Source organism: Maylandia zebra, linkage group LG6 (assembly GCF_041146795.1).
Source record: "Maylandia zebra isolate NMK-2024a linkage group LG6, Mzebra_GT3a, whole genome shotgun sequence".
Taxonomy (NCBI): Eukaryota; Metazoa; Chordata; class Actinopteri; order Cichliformes; family Cichlidae; genus Maylandia; species Maylandia zebra.
Genome location: NC_135172.1, coordinates 6,872,591 through 6,893,535, shown reverse-complemented (window position 1 = coordinate 6,893,535; position 20,945 = coordinate 6,872,591). Strand labels below are relative to the sequence as shown.

General features: G+C 43.0%; 1 protein-coding gene across 6 annotated transcripts in view; it reads left to right on the top strand.

Moving 5' to 3' along the window:
- Positions 1 to 20,945, top strand: part of LOC101477932 (glutamate receptor 2) — a 116,846-nt gene that overhangs the window by 75,992 nt on the left and 19,909 nt on the right. Inside the window, exons 17-19 of one of the 6 annotated variants that reach the window (XM_076884589.1) lie at positions 6,295 to 6,409; positions 11,857 to 11,991; positions 18,791 to 18,966. In XM_076884589.1, coding sequence (XP_076740704.1) covers positions 6,295 to 6,409; positions 11,857 to 11,991; positions 18,791 to 18,961 — 421 coding nt within the window. In that variant the 3' untranslated portion in view covers positions 18,962 to 18,966. Of the gene's footprint in view, positions 1 to 5,312; positions 5,428 to 6,294; positions 6,410 to 11,856; positions 11,992 to 18,790; positions 18,967 to 20,945 lie in introns of those variants that run through there. The other 5 variants (XM_024802862.2, XR_013098826.1, XM_024802864.2 and 2 more) reach the window with 5 other exon arrangements.

Below are 20,945 nucleotides of genomic sequence, written 5' to 3'. Positions count from 1 at the left end.
ACCTGGTTGGATGACTCCAAGACTTCTTTGCACTTTGAATATCATTCAGCACAGCTCAGATGAGACCTCCCTGTTGCCTCAGTCCCTGACTACCGCCTGACACCAGCTGCACCAAACCCCTATTATGCCTCGTGCAGATAGCGAGCACACAAGAGAACAGGCCAACGTTCCCACATAGCAAAATTGGTATGGCCCGGATCTGGCCCACACAATGTGCTTACACATGGCCCACATACTGCAAAGAATGATGGCCCTTTGGTGGCCCAGATCAGGTTTGCCAGAGGTGGCCCACACATGGGCCTGCACAAGGCCAGTTGCAGACACACACACCCCAGATGTCAGCCTGATGTGTACCTTAATCAAGCCATGTAATAACAACGTGTGCCGGAACATAATAGTGCAAAAGTAACATGACAAAACTCAGACAGTGAATGGACTGATTCTTATATAGCACTTTTCTACTCTCATGGATTACTCAAAGTGCTCTATACAACATGCCACATTCACCCAATCACACACTTTCTTTAAACGGAGTGATTCCTAACTACATTTATACTCCTGACATGCAGGCTGGAGAAGCCAGGGATTCAACCAATAACCCTTTGATTAGTAGGTGATCTGCTCTACCTCCTGAGCTACAACCACCCAGTAATAAGCATGAGTAACCCTCACTAGGTTTTGGCTAAAGTGTACACTCACAAACCTGTCAAACCTGCATTTGAAACATTGGCTACCATAGCAGTATAGTATTGTAACATGTCATTTGGGTCTTCTAACTAAAACAGGAAAATAGGAACATAAATAGTGCCATCATTGCCAGACCTTGCCCACATCTGGTTGACAGACACCCTGCCATGACACTAGTCAGTCAGAAGTGCCAGATCCGGGCCGGACCTGTTTTCTATGAGCCTGGGCCACATAAACCAAACCACAATTGGGACAGATGTGGCATGCCATCACATAAACAGTGCCATCTACGCCGGGCCTGGCCCATATCTGGATGACATACCACTTACCATGCCAGAAGTCAGCCAGCAGTGCTGGCTTGATACCAGATCCAGGCCAAACCTGTCTGCTATGTGGGTTATCTCTTTGGGTTGCCACGGCCACCAGGCATTCTCCTTTAAGTTCCCTCCCCAGGTCTACTGGCTTCTGTGAGACTGTGCGAAATAGCTTGTTTTTCCCTTAAAAATAATTCTAGGTTCCCTTAAGGTGGTTTTTCTGTAACATGCAATAGGATTGTAGCTCAAGCCCTAAATCATTAACACCTTGTCCAATGACGCTGTCACTTCCATTAGTACAAAAGATAAATTACAGATCAGGGAATGTTCTTTATAATAGACCTGGCAGGTTCATTGATTATTTGAGATATATTTTAATTAGTGTTTACTGGTTCAGTATCTTGCCAAAGGACATTTTGATATGCTGACTGGAAATGCCAGGGTGCAAACAACCTACCTCGGAATTACCAGATGACCTTTTCTTCCTGTTAGCCATAGCTGCTTATGCTATTGGCTTTAATCCTCTTCTGCCTCATCACTTGCACAAATGTATATATTAATAATTCCTTCTCTGTATCCTTTCAGACTCATTCCTCCCTTCACCGCAATAGTCACAGTTTAGATTCTCAACTTCATACTCCTACTTTATCAGCTGTCTTCAGACATTCTTTCCTCCTCTCCTTGACTGTTGCTTCATAGTTTCTACCAGTACCCTCTTTATTAACGGTGCTGCTGGTGGCAACCAGTGCCTTGAATGATCTGGTAATCTAATCCAAGATCTATATTTTTTTTTTTAAATGGGACTGTTTTTGTATCAGGATGGAAATATAGCATACATACAGGCTTAGAACCACCAAAACTGAACAAGCCTGTACAATTCCAGTTGGTAGAAAATATTTTAAAATGGCACTACCATTAAATGCAAATATGATTAAAAGGGACTCAAGACCAAGCATCAGTATGAGATGACACTGACAATGTGTGTGCAATCAGCTCCTAGTCTGGTTATGTGGAACATTATTATAGAGTAGGTACTAGTTTATTATAATAAAGGTATGCTGGTTTATAATGGATATTTATAATTGGAATTTGAGCAACTCACCATTCTAAATATATTTCATATCATTCTAAGGTATGCCATAATCAGTGTTGGGGAGTAACGGAATACATGTACCGCCGTTACGTATTTAGAATACAAAATATGAGTAACTGTATTCCGTTACAGTTACCATTTAAAAAGGTGGTATTCAGAATACAGTTACTTTGTTGAAATAAATGGATTACACTGCGGTACTTTCCTGTTTCATTTTGTCGCGGGTCAGGACTGTTTGGGTTTTGTTTGACAGCTACGTTCTTTTGTTCCAGGCGGCAGCGTTACGGTTGCCATGGTTACAGGGCGACGCTCTCTCTCTCTCTGCGACTGTGTGTTTCCTGGGTGAGAGAGCGCCTTTTCGTTGTTGTTGTTGTGCTAAGCTAACAGGCAGAATGCTACAAGCATAGCTCTAAAGAATGTAGCATCATGTTCAGTGTAGTCCGTGCTGCAGGGAGAATGGACTGCCATACACGTTATGTGTCTGTGAGCGCTAGGAGGGAGAAAAAGGGGAGTGGAAAGGTACGAGCAGTCATCGAGCAAAAACAGGAGCTGGAAGCATGTAAATATAATAATAACCACTGCAGCCAAGAAGAGTGCCTGACGAGCCCAGTTGTAAGTAAGGTATTAAGACTCGACTGTACACTGTGTTCGTGTTTTCCTCCGAAAACAACAAGTTCCGTTGGAGCAGCCTTTCAACGCCTCTCTCTGTCTGTCGCAAGAAAAGTTGACCCACACAACAAAGTAGAGCTATTTTTTGGCTACCAGCCGACAGGGACCCCGCCGTATTATGCTGGGCTTACACTGTGCGATTTTTTCAGTCGCGCGATTGAGCTCCTGCTCAAACTGTACGATTGACTCGCAGGGGTTAGAAGTTCATAGGTCACGATGCAGGGTCTCACACTATACGGCCCGATGCTCTGATGCGACCTGAGTGCTCACACTGTGCGTCCATAAAAATGAAGGTTATAACAGAAATTCTGTCGCTCGCTCTCTTTCACTCACACAGACACACCACCACCATCAACTTTGCTAAATTGCTAATGAAAAACATTGGTCAGGCAGCTGTGATTGAGCAGCAGTGTCGATCCAACTATTTTCAAGGTTGTTGTGGTCGTGATAATTTTGTGAGGCCACATCGAAAGGGCTCGGATGGTTCTACAGGTTGTGCCTCCATCGCTTGTGTCCAGATCACACGCTGCACTGCCGTGCTACGCCGTCTTTTTCGCTGACATTTGTGTTTGCGCGTGCGCAGTGTGGCAAACTGCGGTGACACCCTCACGACCAAGCGATTGATGATCGGGAGCTGGTCGTGAGGTGTCAATCGCTTCTCGTTACCCCACGTATACTACACGATGCACGACGCACGATGAAGGCCAAAATCGGGCCGATCGCCAAAACGATCGCACGACTCAAAAATCGGCTCAAAATGGGCCAAAAATCGCACAGTGTGAGCCCAGCATTAGTCAGAGGTCCCTTTACTACAGTTCAGAGTCGCGGACCTTCAGTAATAGTAATAAATCACACAGCAATAGTACATTCACGTTGTTGTAAAAAGCATGATAATATTGTAGCGGGTCAGGGCTGTTCGGGGTTCTGCTTGTACAGTTATGTTTTGTGTATGTTGCCATGGTGACGGGTGACGCCCTCTCGCTGCGACGGTGTGTCCTTCCGGGGTCAGAGGGCGCCCTATGTGTGTTGTGGTTGCCGCGCTGAGCAGTTAGCTAGTGGCAGTGTGTTCTTCTGCAAATGTAATAAACGGCTGTGCTCCCTGGCTAGCTCACGGGAAGCAAGACCAAACGATACCTCCGTCTCCTCCTTGTCTGAACTCGCCACAATATATTAAGTAATCCAAAGTATTCAGAATACGTTACTGTCATTGAGTAACGTAACGGAATACGTTACAGAATACATTTTGGGGCATGTATTCTGTATTCTGTAATGGACTACATTTTAAAAGTAACCTTCCCAACACTGGCCATAATACCCATAAAGTATTACTGGTAATTTGCAAAGGCATTAACCTAGCCCTTGACATATGTCTTACCAAATTACAAAACCTCTCACTTTCACTTTTCCAGCTACTCCGAGTTTAATTATGCAATCATTTTTCATTGCTGTAACTTTTACAAAAAATCTAAAAAATGACCTAATCATTGCCATTTACTAGAATCACCCTGAAAGCTATCTCAAGTGTGAATGTTATGTTCAGATTCACACTTTTTACATAGGTGTAGATAGAGAAATCGAAAAAATTTGATGAATGATTGCAGTTGTATAAATGGGCAGGATTTGGCAGCAGTTTATTAAAAATAAAAGCTATTTAAAAAGTGCTAAATTCTACACTGGAGGTTTGAGTGACAGTCTATTTCATCCTCCGTAACACACTGCTAACACCTAATATACTGAGATATCAGGGGCACTCTACTTACTTTAATTACAGAGCAAGAACAACTGGGTTTTTTTTTTAGGGTGGAATAATTGTACGGCATATATCTTCAATTACTTAAAAAAACAAGAATTGGATGCACAAGTAAAAAAATTTATTTTTTATAGTCCACATGGTCAAAGGTTTACATGCGGACTCAAAACTATACAAACACTATCTTAACCCTCTGAAGTCAATAGATGTGATTTAAGAGGACCTGGCAGGAAGACAAAGCACTGCTCACTCAACTTGTATCAAAAGTGGGGCTCAAGAGACTGGTACTTTTAAATCCTAACAGTGCAGTGATGTAGATTTTAAGCCCCACACTACAAAAACATATTGAAGCCAACAAATAACCTTGCACACATTCAGTGTTATCTTTTCAAGTAATCTTTATAGATATTTGAGATTCAGGTACTGTATCTAAAACTGTTTTAGTTTGATATATACATATATAAAAGTCCCAAATTACTATGGCATTCATCTCAGTGATGAATGTAAACTTTTGACAACTGTATGAGAACCAAAAATCCATCTCTGTGTATCTCTGTTTTATAACGACAAATATAAATTTGACATACCACACAACATTCTGATTTCCATGAGTGTAGCCACCAAAACACCATATTATATAAATATTACTTCAAGATAACTGTTATGAGAAAATCGATTTCCTTTTATCTCTATTGTGTTTACAGTAATTATTATTATTTACATCCTATTAACATGCATATCAGCAGGAGGACAGACACTGGCAAGAGTTGAACTGCTAACAGCCACTGTGTTCATGTAGAAATGCGGTGAACCTGGCGGTGTTAAAGTTGAACGAGCAGGGGCTGCTGGACAAACTGAAAAACAAGTGGTGGTATGACAAGGGAGAATGCGGCAGCGGAGGAGGGGAGAGCAAGGTTAATACACACACACACACATACACTACAGCACACAACACACAGGTGACACTGGGTTATTAAATGTAAAAAGTGTAAAGAAGAAACAGAGTTACAATGCCACATGTGACATCGAACACTAGTAGCTAGCTGTAACCCCCTACAGAAATTGAAGAACAAAGAAAAACAAATATGCTAGAACTACTAGATTTAGCAGATGCAATAAGGAACCAGAACATGTAGCATTGTAGTCTGTAATGCTTCTTTTGCTGATATGTTGCCCCTGTTTGGTTGAGGTCAGGTTCAGAGCACACTTGCAGGCAGATGAGGACTTACAGATCAGGGTCAGGTGACCTCACACCAGATGGTAGCAACAGTGCAGGAGAAGAGCTGTCGATAAAGAGTTTGTGCAACTGCCCAAACTCTATTTATCAATGGCTCTGCCCTGGAGGAGTACTGCTACTGAAAAAGCAGAAAGCCTTTTCGCTGAGCACATCTCATTCTCTGTCTCCAGGGCCAAGCAGAGAGGCCCTGACAACACAAGATTTTCTTTAAGCAGCTTTGCCAAATTAAACAAGATTATTCCACAGAGTCTTTACAGACTTCCTGTTCATGGTCATGTCTAAATACTTTTAGTATTTAATATTTGACAATCAACAGACAGTGAACTTGCTAAAAGGTGTCTCATACAAAATAAAGAAAGCCATTAGACGATCTTTACATTGAAAGTAATCTTTTCAAATACTGCAATGAAAGTTTTAATGATGAATAATTAGTAGCACATGAGGGACCTGTCTTGGTGGCTAGACCAGAGTTTGAGAACCGCTGCCTCATTAATAACATAAGATAACATTGATAATGATGTTATTTATGTTATTCCCATTGAAGAGTGCCAGTAAACCTTGCCGTATTGAAACTGAATGAGCAAGGGACCCTAGACAAGATGAAAAACAAGTGGTGGTACGATAAAGGAGAATGTGGCTTCAAGGACTCCACAAATAAGGTTAGTTTTATGTCTGTGGGTCAGTCAAACACACTGTTTGTTCACACATTCAATATACACGGTAAGACTCCACAGTAGTTAGTATGGATTACTTGCAGCTTTAGGTAATGTCAAGAACAGAGACAGTTCAACAATATTCACATGTATAATGCTAACCAAAAAGTGTATTAACAGACCTTTTCTGCCCATTGAGGAAGGAACTATCTTTGAAACAAAATTTATAGGTATCAAGGAAAAGATCTGTCACTGAGGCGCTACCAGTTTGTTGTTAATCTCCTACTCCACCCTTCCCTCACTTGCAAGACATCAAAATACTCCTCCACGCAGCAACTCATTCCTAACCCATAGTGGGCAGTCCATCTATTTCCAGATGAAAATCATGACATCAGACTTGGAGGTACATCCCGATGGACACTGTCAAATGCCTTTTCAAGTCCACAAAACACATTGTTGTGTCCTTGGGCAAGACACTTCACCCGTTGCCTACTGGTGGTGGTCAGAGGGCCCGGTGGCAGCCTCGCCTCTGTCAGTGCACCCCAGGGTTGCTGTGGCTACAATGTAGCTTGCCATCACCAGTGTGTGAATGTGTGTGTGAATGGGTGGATGACTGAATGTGTGAAGCGCTTTGGGGTCCTTAGGGACTAGTAAAGCGCTATACAAATACAGGCCATTTTATTTTCCCTTTTTATTGCCGTGACACACACAGTTTCTTTGTCGTTTTTCCCGGCTCAGCACCTATGCGTGCAGCTTTCCAGCTGGAAAAGAGAGCTCATTGACTAAAACACCACACACCTGTGCCACCCCTCTCCTGCAGCTGAGCCATGGACCACACCTCCGCCACACACCACCACCGCCCAACTGAGGCTGGGGAGCCATCCGGCTGAACCATCAGGCACTCCTTTTCCTTCCAGCTGATGTAGGGTACGGGCCGGTCGACCCTCCTTGCCTGCTGGGACAAAACGGCCCCCAGCGCTCTGTTTGAGGCATCAGTCTGCAGAAGAAAAGGGATAGAAAAGTTTGGAGTGTGGAGCAGTGGCTCCCCACAGAGATATTTTTTCACCTGCACAAACGCCTAGCACAGCCGTGTCCACTGGATCAGATCTTGAGCACCCTTTCGGGTGAGATTAGTCAAGAGGCTGGTCAGGTCAAAAAACCCGGGCACAAACCAGTGATAGTAACCTGTCAGCCCCAGGAACCGTCTCACTTCTTTTTTTGTCTTGGGGCGCAGGCAGGGTGCAGTAGCTGCTGTCTTTTCCGCCTGTGGACGCACCTGCCTGGCTCCCATGTGGTACCCCAGATACTGTACCTCCCTCTGTCCAACTGCACACTTCTTCGGGTTGGCTGTGAGTCCCACCTGCCTCAGGGACTCCAGGACCACTGCCACCCACTGCACATGCTCCGCCCAGGTGTCACTGTAGATGATAACATCATCCAGGTAGGCGGCAGCATTGCAGCGTGCAGCCACAGCACCCAGTCCATGAGGTGCTGATATGTGGCCGGGGCCCAAACAAGCCAAAAAGAAGTGTACCGAACTGGCAAAAACCAGTTTGCCTCTTATCTGCAGATAAGAGAAACTGTGAGTAGCCCTTGGTTAAATTCAGTGTCATGAAAAAACGGGCCGTGCCCAACTGGTCCAGGGGCTCGTCAACCCAGGGGATGGGTTAAGGATCAAAGCATGACACTTTATTCATCTTTTGATAGTCAACACAGAACCATATAGACCCATCTTTCTTCACTACAAGAACTATGAGGCTACACCAGGTGCTGTTTGGCTTTTCTATTACTCCCATTTTTAGCATTTCAGCCAATTCCATCTGAACAATTTGTCTTTTATGTTCAGGAAGCCTGTAGGGTCATGAATGCACTGTCACGCCAGGTTGTGTTTCAAAATGATGCTTGATGAGAGACGTACAGCTGGTCAGGGGGGAGAACATGTCTGCAAAGCACTGGTGCAATGTGGCAACATCAGCTCTCTGGGCCTGTATGAGATGGTCGTTGCAATGGAGGGAGGTGGGAATGGTGCAATTTGGTACTTCCTGCCCCAACTTATCTCTCTCCTTGACCCGGCTCACCAGAGACGCAGTTTCAGTCTCTCTCCATGCTTTAAGGAGGTTGAGATGACAAATCTGTGTGGCCCCCTCTCTGTCCAACCGCGAGACCTCATAGTCAACGTTCCCCATTCGCTGTGTGACCACAAAGGGCCCTTACCACTTGGTGAGTAGTTTAGAGCTAGAAGAAGGTAGTAATACAAGCACTTTGTCTCCCTGGTGAAAATTGCCTGGCCACTCTGTTATACAGATGCTGCTGACGTTGCTGGACCTTCCTCCCAGCTTTCATTAATTAGGTTGAGCACCCCACACGGCTTCCTGGCAAACAGTAGTTCAAAGGGAGAAAATCCCATGGTGGCCTGGGGCACCTCCCGCACTGCAAATAGCAGAGGGTCTAACCAGTGATCCCAATTGTGTTCATCCTCATGTATGAACTTCAGAATCATGGACTTTAAAGTCTTATTCAGCCACTCCACCAGCCCATCAGTCTGAGGGTGGTAGACGCTTTTCTGAATAGATTTAATGCCCCATGATTTGTACAGTTTCTTCAGTGTGCAAGACATGAACCACATGCCTTGGTCAGTCAGTATTTCTTTCGGAATACGGACTCGGGAGATGACCTGAAACAGTGCCTGCACCACACTCTGCAGTGATGGTTTGCAACGACACTGTTTCTGGGTGTTTGTGGCATTGCATAATCAACTAGAACCAATACAAAGTGATAGCCACTTGCACTCCGGTGAAATGGCCCGATGAGGTCCATGCCAATACTTTCAAATGGGACCTCCAACAATGGTAGGGGTTCGCAAAGTCACTTTTGGTATGGCTGGCTGGTTAATGAGTTGGTATTCCGGACAAGATGCGCACCAGCGGTGCACATCCTCTCGGATACCTGGCCCATAAAATTGGGTCATAATTTGCTCCAGAGTCTTGTCAAATCCCATATGCCCTGTCTTAGGGTTATAGTGAGCTGCCTGGAAAATCATTTCTCGGCGGCTTTGTGGTACCAACAACTGGGTGTGTGTCTCCTCCGTGCGAGTGTCACGACTCACTCGATATAGCCTGTCTTCTAACAATAAACAATGTCCCGCCCTCCATGGCTAGGGTGCAGCGCCAGCCCCTTCCGGGCCCTGGGAAGGCAGAATGGAGAGAAAGAGGTTACTGGGGTGCAGTGTAGGGGGCCCTCCACTGGAGCAGTTGCTGGAACCCATCGCCTCAGCACTGTCACAGGGGCCTGTGTCCCTGTTGGCTGTCTGGCCCCTCCGCTCTGGCTGCCAGCAAAATGGACAGCCACCCCCACACTCGCGGACTGGTGGCAATGCACCCACCGCTATGTGTCTGCAGACAGCCCTTTTCCATGGACTGCTCCTGCACAACTTTCCCTAGCATGTGGGCCTCCCCTTCTGGACTTCCCGGGCTGTAGCCACCTCGCCGACGCATCATGCAGGTTCCAGGCCCAGGCAAACGGTTGCTCCTCCTCCGTCATCCCGCAGGCCTGGAATCTGCAGTGGCTGCACAGGTGGCATGGCTTGCGGGTCCGACATGGCAACAGGGTTTTTGGCACCAGTGTGAAAATGGACCAAAAGTGGACACACTGTTTATTATTTTTATTTTCCCTTTTTATTGCTGTGACACACACTGCTGACAATTTCTTTGTTGTTATTCTGGCTCGGCACCCATGGGCGCAGCTTTACAGCTGCACTCTGACACACCTCTCCACTCTCTGCTCCGGCTTCACTAAATCACACAGGAAGAGAGAAAGAGCTCAATAACTAAAATAAAACACACCCGTGCCACCAACCTCCCTGTCACTGCCCCTTGAGCTCACTGCTCCACCCCTCCCCTGCAGCTGAGCCATGGACCACACTTCTGCATGTATTCTGTTTAATTGGGCAAATTCCCATGTCTGCTGCAATTTCCACAAGAGGAGAACTGCTCTGATGTTCCACAACCAGAAAGCTGAGAAGTTGATACCCCTTGAAGTTTTACCACAACTACCAGTCCCTTTTCTTAAAAAGAGGAACCATCACTCTAGTTTGCCAATCCAGAGGTACCACCCCAGACCTTCACAGTGTTAAAGAGGCATATCAACCAACTCTGGGCCAAAATGGCAAGAGCCTTGAGGAACACAGAGTGAACAGATTGGTTGTGGTCTCTCTGGGTGCAGGGCCCAAGTGATGTGCAAGTTGTTCCCCTCATCCACCAATTACCTTATGACAATAGTTCCTGACAGCTGCTTTAGCCTTAGATGAATAATACTGTCCATTCAAACACTGTACCCAGCCTGCCTTGGAATGCTGCTGTGGGAGTTGAAGATCTCACAGATCTGGGTTGTAGCCAGCTCACTCAGTGTATTTTATTGTGCAGCTGATGTGTCTGGCTTCTTCCCCCGCTACGTGATCCAACTGACTACCAGATACTAAACAGTTACAGGTTCAGCTCCTCTCTTCATCCAAGTGTTCAATACATATAGCTGGTTTTAGAACCTAAGATGTACAAGTTACGTGATTAGGTGAGTCCAACTCAACCTCATGTCTCTCTCAACTTCATGGACAAGCTCAAGGTCCTTCCCCTTTAAAGAGGTCAGATTCCATGTCCCTGTAGCCAAATTTGAAAGCTAAATTTCAGAACATCAGAGCCTCTACTTTCCCAACACCCCAGCCATTACCATACATACCATACATTGCAGGCTCTTTGTTCTCAGGCTCTTGCCCTCGCTCCACTGTGGAGCTCAAGAAAGGTAACTTGGGCCCTTGGTTTTTCAATCATCATAAGACTGTTCTGAATTGCTCTTAGTCTAGCCTCTCACCCAGGATCCTACGAGGTGCCATCGGCCCTAGAAACATAGCTTCCAGGATCACTAGGGCATACAAACCTCTCCAACATGGTAACGTAAAAAAATCAAAGGAGGGGGTGACAGATAAAATTTATTTCTGTTATCATTATTTAGTATTGTGAAGCTTGTCCCAGTTCCTGACCTTTTTGACACCAAGGTTGCAATAATCACTTTGAAATATTCTAATAATCTGAGATCCTGACTTTTTGATTTTCATTAACTTGAGGCCATAATCATTGAAAATAAAACAAAAAAGGCTTGAAATGTTTCTTATATGCAGAGATACAGAATGATTAAGGTTGAAGACAGTGTTCTACATGTAAAGTTTTAATCTAGGTCATTTATAATATATTTAGCTTGACTGATTTAGGTTCAGTTTGAGTCTACTTTTGAGTAGACCTTCCCAGTAAATAAAGTTAGCTATTAATATAAGAGCATGCCGCTAGAACTTTCTCTGGGGTTTCTGATGATTTTTCTTCCTTGTGTGTGTGTGTGTGTGTGTGTGTGTGTGTGTGTGTGTGTGTGTGTGTGTGTGTGTGTGTGTGTGTGTGTGTGCATACTAGGAGAAGACCAGCGCACTCTCTCTTAGTAATGTAGCAGGAGTCTTCTACATCCTGGTTGGAGGTCTGGGATTAGCCATGATGGTGGCACTGGTCGAGTTTTGCTACAAGAGTCGTGCAGAAGCCAAAAAAATGAAGGTATATGATCTTTAGAAGTACAAGCTGAATTTGAATTTCAATCTTAAACAATAATATAAGATTATATATTAACAATGTTGAAATAAAGTTTATTGAGGATTCTCACTAAAAACATGATGTGAAACATGATGGAATTAATCCTCCACAAACAGAAAGGTCTTACGGTTAATGAATCGTGAAAGTGATAACAGTATATCAGTGGATTCCACTATCTGATACTAATTAGTACTAAAAATTAATGAATTTTAAATTAATAGTAAAAAAGGCTTCCCAGTGTTTTAAGTGTTCAAATTTCAAATCTTTTTATTTGTTTTAAAGATTGAAAAATAGCATGACTCACAGAACAATACAATCACAATAACAGGTGCTAAGAGCTATCAGGTTAAAGAAAAATTGGTGGAGAGTCCCTATGAGAGTGTCCCCAAAAGGGTCATGGACCCCCTATTGATCCTCTACTGAGTCACAGGAGCCAAGGTGTGAAACCTAGCCCAGTCCTATCATGGCCAGCCTGGGCCATTTGAGGTCAAATGGCCCAGGCTCTTAAAACATGTGGTAATCCCAATTGGTCTTTCATCAAGTCAGCAAAGATGCACAAAAAGAAGACCAGACTCCAACTAGGGACGACCAGAAATGGGACTCTCTAACAATTGTGCTTAGAACTGAAGAAGCTTCTCAGATCAGAGGTGAAACGTTTTCAAGGAAACTTTAAAAAGTCCAGACGTTTTTTTTCCAAGCTCCGTAGACTACGATGACCTGGATGTCTGAGAACCTTCACAGACACATTATGCACTGTCACTTCTACTACTACTGATATCCATTTAGATTCTTTTCTCTAACTTAAGTACTTCATACAAACCTGTGTCTATTAGACCCCATTTCTATAAGACAGCTCTAAGAATGGAATGGAAGTAATTAATGCTTCAGTCTTATTACAATCTGTCTGACTCTATTAATGGGCTACATACCACAGGCTTTTAAGGGGGGGCAGTAGTTAAACTGTTACTTGAAAAACCATCACTTAACCAAACTGTCTTAGCTATAACAATACACCAAATTTCTTTTTATCTCTAAATTTCTTGAAGGAGTAGTTGTAAAACAGCTTACTGATTTGCAGAGCAGTGGTTTAAAGAGTTTCAGTCAGGTTTCAGAGCTTATCACAGCAAAGCAAAGCATTAATGAAATGATCTTGTGGGCTCTGACTGTTGACTCATCTCAGTCAGTGCGATGTTTGATCCTGTTAACCATATTTTATTACAGATTACAGCATGCTGTAGGTATTAAGCATATGAGGTGGCTTCCATCTTATCTATCTAATAGACTTTATTCCTGGCCTGGCCCCAACCGATCACGGCAAATGGCTCCCCCTCCCCGAGCCTGGTTCTGCAGGTTTCTGGAAGTTTCTTCCTGTTAAAAGGGAGTTATTCTTTCCCACTGTCCCCAAAGTGTTTGCCCGTAGGGGGACACATAATTGTAGGGATTTTCTCTGTTTTCCTTGCATTAATTTTTTTATATTAGAAGACAAAGTACCTTGCGGCAACTGTTGTTGTGATTTGGCTCTATATAAATAAAATTGTATTGACTTGAAATGAAACTTGTTGAGAATAAGGGGAGGGAGACAGGGCAAAAAAAACACAATGTGACTCTTGAACTTGGGCTTTAGACTTGAATAGGGAAAATTTCAACTGCTGTGCACATTTCAGCAGAGGTGACTTTTTACCAGGTCTACTGAATGGACGCAGCTACGGTGTAAATATTTAAAATCAACAAACCCACCCACCCCACTGATATTGCCGTGAAAATACTCAAAGCCTGACAAAGCAGACATCGGCATTACAAGAGAGCTTGCCAAACTTGGTGAGTCAACTCCAGCTCATATCAGGAAGTGTATAGGATGTAAGAAAATGCAAAAGCATTGTGACCCAGACATAAGAGCATGACTGCAGCAGTATCTGGTTTAGCAAAAATACTTGGCGTACTTGGAAATATAACTGGAACACTGAGTTTAAGCTTCACTCATCATGGATGACAAGGATTGGATGGACTGATAAGGAAGTGTCCTGGAGACCAGAGAGAAACCAGACATATAGGTCATGTATACCATACACTTTACATGATGCAAATGTAAGCATATTATACCTACATTTGTACATAATCACAGTTCTACAAGTAAAGTCAAGTTTGTCAGGATGTCATTTGGATGTTAGTTTATTTTAATGAATTGATTTCGGAATATGGCATTGGGAACACTTTTGAGTGTCAAATGGTAAAACAGCCAGCACAATGACCCTTTAAACAATTGCCACACATGTGTACGTTAAATGTAGGCCTACGGTGTTAGTCTGACAAACAGAGTCATTATAATGGAAACAGGCTTCGGTAACTGACGTGCTTCGGGTACAGATGTGGCCATGGTTGTAGCGCTGCTCTGGTGATGTGGTCAGGCTTTGAACCTGTGTCATAATCCATGAGTGTAAGGGGTAATTTCCATGAACACCTTGAACTAAGATGATCATCATAATGAAATCCTGATCATTGGAAAATAAAAAAGATACTCCTAAAAGCCAATCTTCTCTATACTCTCCGTCCTACAGTTTTTGAAAAAGTCTGCTCCCCTGGAAATCAGAGGCATCATAAACAGACCCTGGATACACCCCTGGATATCACACTTATTATAATGTTTATAGATTAGCAAAATACTTGCACAATAATTGAGAATGTGTACTTCCTATTATGGAACACATGGTCAGTTTCAGGGATTAACAATACATGTATTTGGTTAGTTTGAAATTCCTGTTTTACTTGCTGAAGGGCATCCTCGCTAGTTGGGAATGCGCTGGACCTCTACACTCTTTTCATTAGTAACGTCACCACCTGGAACAAAGCTAATAAAATCCCTGCCACAGAAGCTATAGTACATTGAAATGAACTCAACGCCAAAAGCTGAAGAGCTGAAAGAAGATTGGTTCCTGTGCTTGGTAATCTATATGTTTTAATCACATTTTTGTCTGACATTCCTAATAAACTGACACAATCAGAATCAGAATCAGAATCGTGTTTATTGGCCAAGTATATGTGCAGACACATACAGGGAATTTGGTTCCGGTAGATGGTGGCTCTCAAGCACAGCAATGTAAATCTCACACACACACACACACACACACACACACACACACACACACACACACACACACACACGTGTCTATATATACACATTACACATACATACACAAAGCTGTGTAAACCAACTATAAATAACGAATCTAAACTTATATACATAAAATACAGAAATGAATGAGGTGGAATGAATACTACAAAATGTACATAAGGTGCAGCTGCAGTCTGGCAGTGGGAGCAGTGTGACAGGTCAACTGTTAAGAAGGGAGATGGCGAGGGGAAAGAAACTGTTCCTGTGTCGGGTGGTCCTGGTCTGCAGGCTTCTGTACCGTCTGCCAGAGGGCAGCAGATCAAAAAGTCTGTGTCCAGGGTGTGAGGGGTCTGTGATGATTTTCCCTGCCCGTTTCCTGGTTCTTGAGAGGTACAGATCCTGGATGGAGGGCAGGGGGGTGCCGATGATCCTTTGTGCTGCCCGTACAGTCCGCTGCAGTCTGCTCCTGTCCTGTTTAGTGGCTGCTCCATACCAGACTGTGATGGAGGAGCACAGGACAGACTCAATGACCGCAGTGTAGAACTGGATCAGCAGCTCCTGTGGAAGACTGTACTTCCCCAGTTGTCTCAGGAAGTACATCCTCTGCTGGGTCTTTTTGAGGATGGAGTTGATGTTGGTCTCCCACTTCAGGTCCTGGGAGATGGTTGTACCCAGGAACTTGAAGGTCTTCACAGTTGACACAGGGCTGCCTGATATGGTGAGGGGGAGCAGAGTTGAGGGATGTCTCCTGAAGTCCACTGTCATCTCTACAGTTTTAAGAGTGTTCAGCTCCAGATTGTGCTGACTACACCAGTGTACCAGCCGCTCAACTTCCTGCCGGTATGCAGACTCATCACCATCTTGAATGAGGCCAATGACAGTGGTGTCATCTGCAAACTTTAGGAGTTTGACAGCCGAGTTCTTGGAAGTGCAGTCGTTAGTGTAGAGGGAGAACAGTAGTGGTGAGAGGACACATCCTTGAGGGGCACCAATACTGAGGGACCGGGTTTCAGAGGTGATCTCCCCCAGCCTCACTTGTTGCTTTCTGTCTGTCAGGAAGCTGGTGACACGCTGAGCTGGGAGAGTTTGGAGGAAAGAAGTTCAGGCACAATGGTGTTAAAAGCCGAACTAAAGTCCACAAATAGGACCCTGGCATAAGTTCCCGGGCGGTCAAGGTGTTGCAGGATGTAATGCAGCCCCATGTTCACTGCATCATCCACCGACCTGTTTGCCCGGTAGGCAAACTGCAGAGGGTCCAGCTGGTGGCCTGTAATGTCTTTCAGATGGGCTAACACCAGTCGTTCGAAGGATTTCATGACCACAGACGTCAAGGCGACAGGTCTGTAGTCATTCAGTCCTGTGATGGTGGGTTTCTTGGGAACAAGGATGATGGTGGAGCGTTTGAAACAGGAGGGAACTTCACACAGCTCCAGGGATCTGTTGAAGTTGCGAGTAAAGATGGGAGCCAGCTGTTCAGCACAGGTTTTGAGGCAGGAGGGTGAGACGCCGTCTGGTCCGGGGGCTTTCCTGGGCTTCTGTTTCTGGAATAGTCGGCTGGTGGTCGTTGAGTCTGGATTGGGGAGGATGGGGGTGGTCGTTGAGTCTTGATTGGGGAGGGTGGTGGTGTTCGTTAGGTCTGGATTGGGGAGGGTGGGGGTGGTCGTTGAGACTGGATTGGGGAGGGGGAGGGTGAAGGGCGGAGAGGTGGAAGGTGTGTTGGGGGTCAATGTCTGAAGCAATGTCCCTGGGGAGGGGAGGGTGGGGCGTGGGAGTCTGTCCGTCTCAAACCTGCAATAGAAAGTGTTTAACTCGTTGGCCAGGTCTTTGTTTGCTTCAATAGTGGGTGGGGGGCGTCTGTAGCTGGTGATTTCCTGCAGGCCCCTCCACACTGACGCAGGGTCGTTGGCTGAGAGCCGTTAAAGTGGAGTATTAGAGACCAAGCAGTCAAGAACATACAGGAACAGGTGTATTCTTCAAAATATGAGTTTTATTATAGCCCCATTTCAAAAATATACAGTCACAGAATAAGCTATTTTAAGAACTAATTGAGCCTATAAGAGAGGTCAACTAAACAGAATTCTGCTCAAAAAAATAATACTTAACTAAATATCATAACTCAACAAACTGACCTGCCCAAATGAGAGACAGCAGAGGGGACAATAACTAAACATAATACAGAAAAACTAACAGCAGCCAGGTAACTCAAAAAGAACAGAAAATTAATTATTAACCACTCAGCAATAATTGCTGCAATAGCAAAAGACAAATATTATAAGCAATAATAATAAGTTTCCCATAAGTCCCATAAGATAATACAATAACATGCTTTTTTTCAGTGTTAAATATTGCCGCAATTAGCAGTACTTTGCATGTTGCAAACATTAGTTAGTAGTTGGCACCATGTTTCACACCGTGAGAAAGGAACTCACAGAAATGCATATGCAAGAGGGTGAGTCACAAAAATATCAGGTCCCACTTCTTACACAAAATTTTGTCTTAGTAAATACTTTTTTTTTTTTAAAACTTTAAATACTTACTTTTAATTTTTACACCAAAACACACTTTGCACTGGTGCAAAGGTTAGTAACTCTGGCCCTTGGGCTGTGGACAGGGCTGGACTGGGACAAAAATTTGGCCCTGGCAGGAAGCCCACCATGATCATTCAAAAGTAAATTAAATAAATATGTCATGTATACACATATTATGTTGATTATAGATATTAATTGTTATTGGTACAGTTGTACTTTTGTTAGGACATCTTAGTTGCACTGCAGTGCAACATGTTACAATTAAAAGCCACACTTTAGCTATTAGGAGTGGTTTATGGTCAAAGTAGCCATTCATTTTACCTATATCCTTGAATCTTTCCTTTCCTAATTATGTTAATTTCACCTTACTCCATCTCTTCCTCACTTAGTTGTTGAGACTGCTGTCCCACCTCCTACTCTTCTCCACAGCTGGTGCTACCAACAGCAGCCTCCTGTGAACCAGGGCTTGTTACTAGTTGTTGCTGGTACTGCTGTTGACGGTGCAGCAGCAGGCCCGACAGCTAACGTGTTGGTTAACTGGACATATTTTACTGCATCTACTTTTAGTTTCTTTTTCTATTTAGCTTTACAGCTCCACCTTTTCACTACTTTTTCCACACTAAACTCTTCTTCAAGGTGCGTGCACATCGAAGGTATGATGAAGTGTAAGTAATGAAAGTTGTATGAATGTATGAGCTGTTGTACAGCTAGTGTGCAGCAGCCCTTCAATTGACCCACCGGCCCAAAAGTGCATTGGCCACCAGGAACATACCCAGTAGACCAGTCCAGAGAGAGAGAGAGAGAGAGAGAGAGAGAGAGAGAGAGAGAGAGAGAGAGAGAGAGAGAGAGAGAGATAGATAGATAGATAGATAGATAGATAGATAGAGTTCTAAATGGCTGTCATGTTTTTTTTTATTATTTTACCACATTCTTTGCATGGATGGACACGGAGACTATTTTCTTTCTTTTGACTTCTGCCATATTTTGCTTTTTCAATTATTATTGGTCTTATAGCTCAAACTACTATTGTCACTTTGTAACTTAAAGTAACAATAATAACAGTTATACTAATTTTTCTTAGAAAAATCACTGCAGCAATAACCATGACTTTATTTTTGTTATGAAGGTGGCAGCCAACACCTTGTCATCACCCCAGCACACAGGAAACTACACACACACTCTGCCTTCTCCTCAACATCCCCCCAACTACAACCTGCTGTCCCCCAGCCACCAGCCAAACTACGCCACCTATAAAGAAGGCTACAACGTTTACGGCATTGAGAGCGTCAAGATCTAACACGGGTAGGAGAGTGATGATTGATGGCTAAAAGTGTCCTTACCTTACAGCCATAGACAATGTTTGTGTCATAGACATTCAACTAATTGGTGTTAAATCATCTTTTCAAACATCCATTTAAATTCAATTTACAGCTGTATTCATATCAAACTGGTGCAAAGCAACCTCAGCGGCAAAAATAACGTAGAGTTGGAGTTAAACTTGTGCAGTCATTTTGTCTGTATTTACCAATGTAAAGAAAAACTTGTGAAGGGAAATAAGTAGTAAGTATATTAAATAGTTAATGCACAACTACTTGCATTTGTACTTTTCTGCACCCAGATCTAGTCATCTGCAAATCATTGTACAACTGAATTTGTGCCTTGTGTCATACTGTAGATGTTACCTAACATAGAGAATATGCAGGCAAATTTTCCAGATGCATAGTGTTTTGTTTCACAAACACTTGTGCAGATCTTGGGTTGTCCATATAATTTTTTTTTACCATTTCAGATATAAGTATACATTTCTACTTTTAATATAGTTGCAGTGTTGTCATTCGTTAGGCTAACTGATCACTCTAGTGGTGGTAAATTGGCAGATACACATGGTAAATTAAAAGAGGTGGTAGTTACTGAATGAATTAATACATTAAAAATAAAAAAAATATCATTATTATTATAGTAGTTATTTTTCTACAAAACATAATATATCTATATTATGATAACACTATAGTGTAGCAATTTATCTTTATGTACAGAAAGTTTACGACACCAGTGACCAGCAAACATTTTGTTTATAAACGAGCAAACTTTTTGTTTAAAATTTAAAAAGATGCTTGTTCTGAAATGAAAAACTATAAATTAAGTGACATTTACTTTATAATTAATAAAGCATTGTTTAGTCATTGTTCACATACATGAACTGTTTTGACTGTGAACAACAGAAATACAAAAGTTGCCATTGAGTCTCGCATTGCATTGTGATATGAGCCAGTGTGTGTTCAGAGTATGATGTGAATGCAGCAATTTTTCCTAACAAACAATACTAACACTGAGACAATAATAAAGTCTTTTTTTAAAACTTCAAAGTAAAAGATCAAAACTATGTATGGCTGTGGTACTCTTTTCCTTCGTTTACTTATTTCTCAACAGCTCGTTTGCCTCCTTCATCCCCCTTCCTTCTCTCTTCATTTTCTTTGGCTCCCATTTTTTCTCCACTCCTCTTCCAAACTTTCCTTTCTGTCCTTGCCCTCTCCTTTTCCTTCTCTCTGACTTCGTTGTTTGCCCTTTTACTTTTTGTTATGTTTGTCTGTACGTTATCCTTTTCTCCTACTCTTGTCTTAATAGCCAATCATCCTCTTTACTGAGTACTCCTATGTGACTTAATGTCAGTTTTTATTCGGTGGCCCTAATAATTTAGACTGGTAATAACACAAAATATGAGTTATTCTGTTAATTACCTAATTGGAAACAGCCCTATAATTGCTTTAATGATAGATAACCTGTGATTATCCGAGTTCACAAGCCCTTAGAATATAAGAGAGAAAATTCCAATAATTCTCTTTTGAGCAAGCCCTTGGTAACAGAGGAGAATTAAAACCCCCTTTTAACAAAGAACTCTGACAGAATCAGCATTAGAGTGGCCATGGGAATTGGTTGGCAATTGAATTTAAGAGCAAATCCAAGATGGATAAAAAAAAAAACAGTCGCATCTATCTCAGTTTCTTCCTTCGTTTTGCCCCAGATTTTAGATTCAGGCTTGTGTGTGTTAAAAACTTTACCATTTAGCCTGTCGTATCAGTTCAAGACAACATTTTGCCCCAGAGTCTGTTTACCATAAAAATTTACATCCCTAATGTTAACACAATTGCTCATGGATTTCACGGTTTGGGAGAGAGACTTTGTTAGATAACAGTTGTTTTTTGGTTGCTGCTGTTTTGGTTGTTGTTTTTTGGCTTTAGACTAAAAAACAAAATTAAGCAAAGAAAGTTAGCAAGCTATGC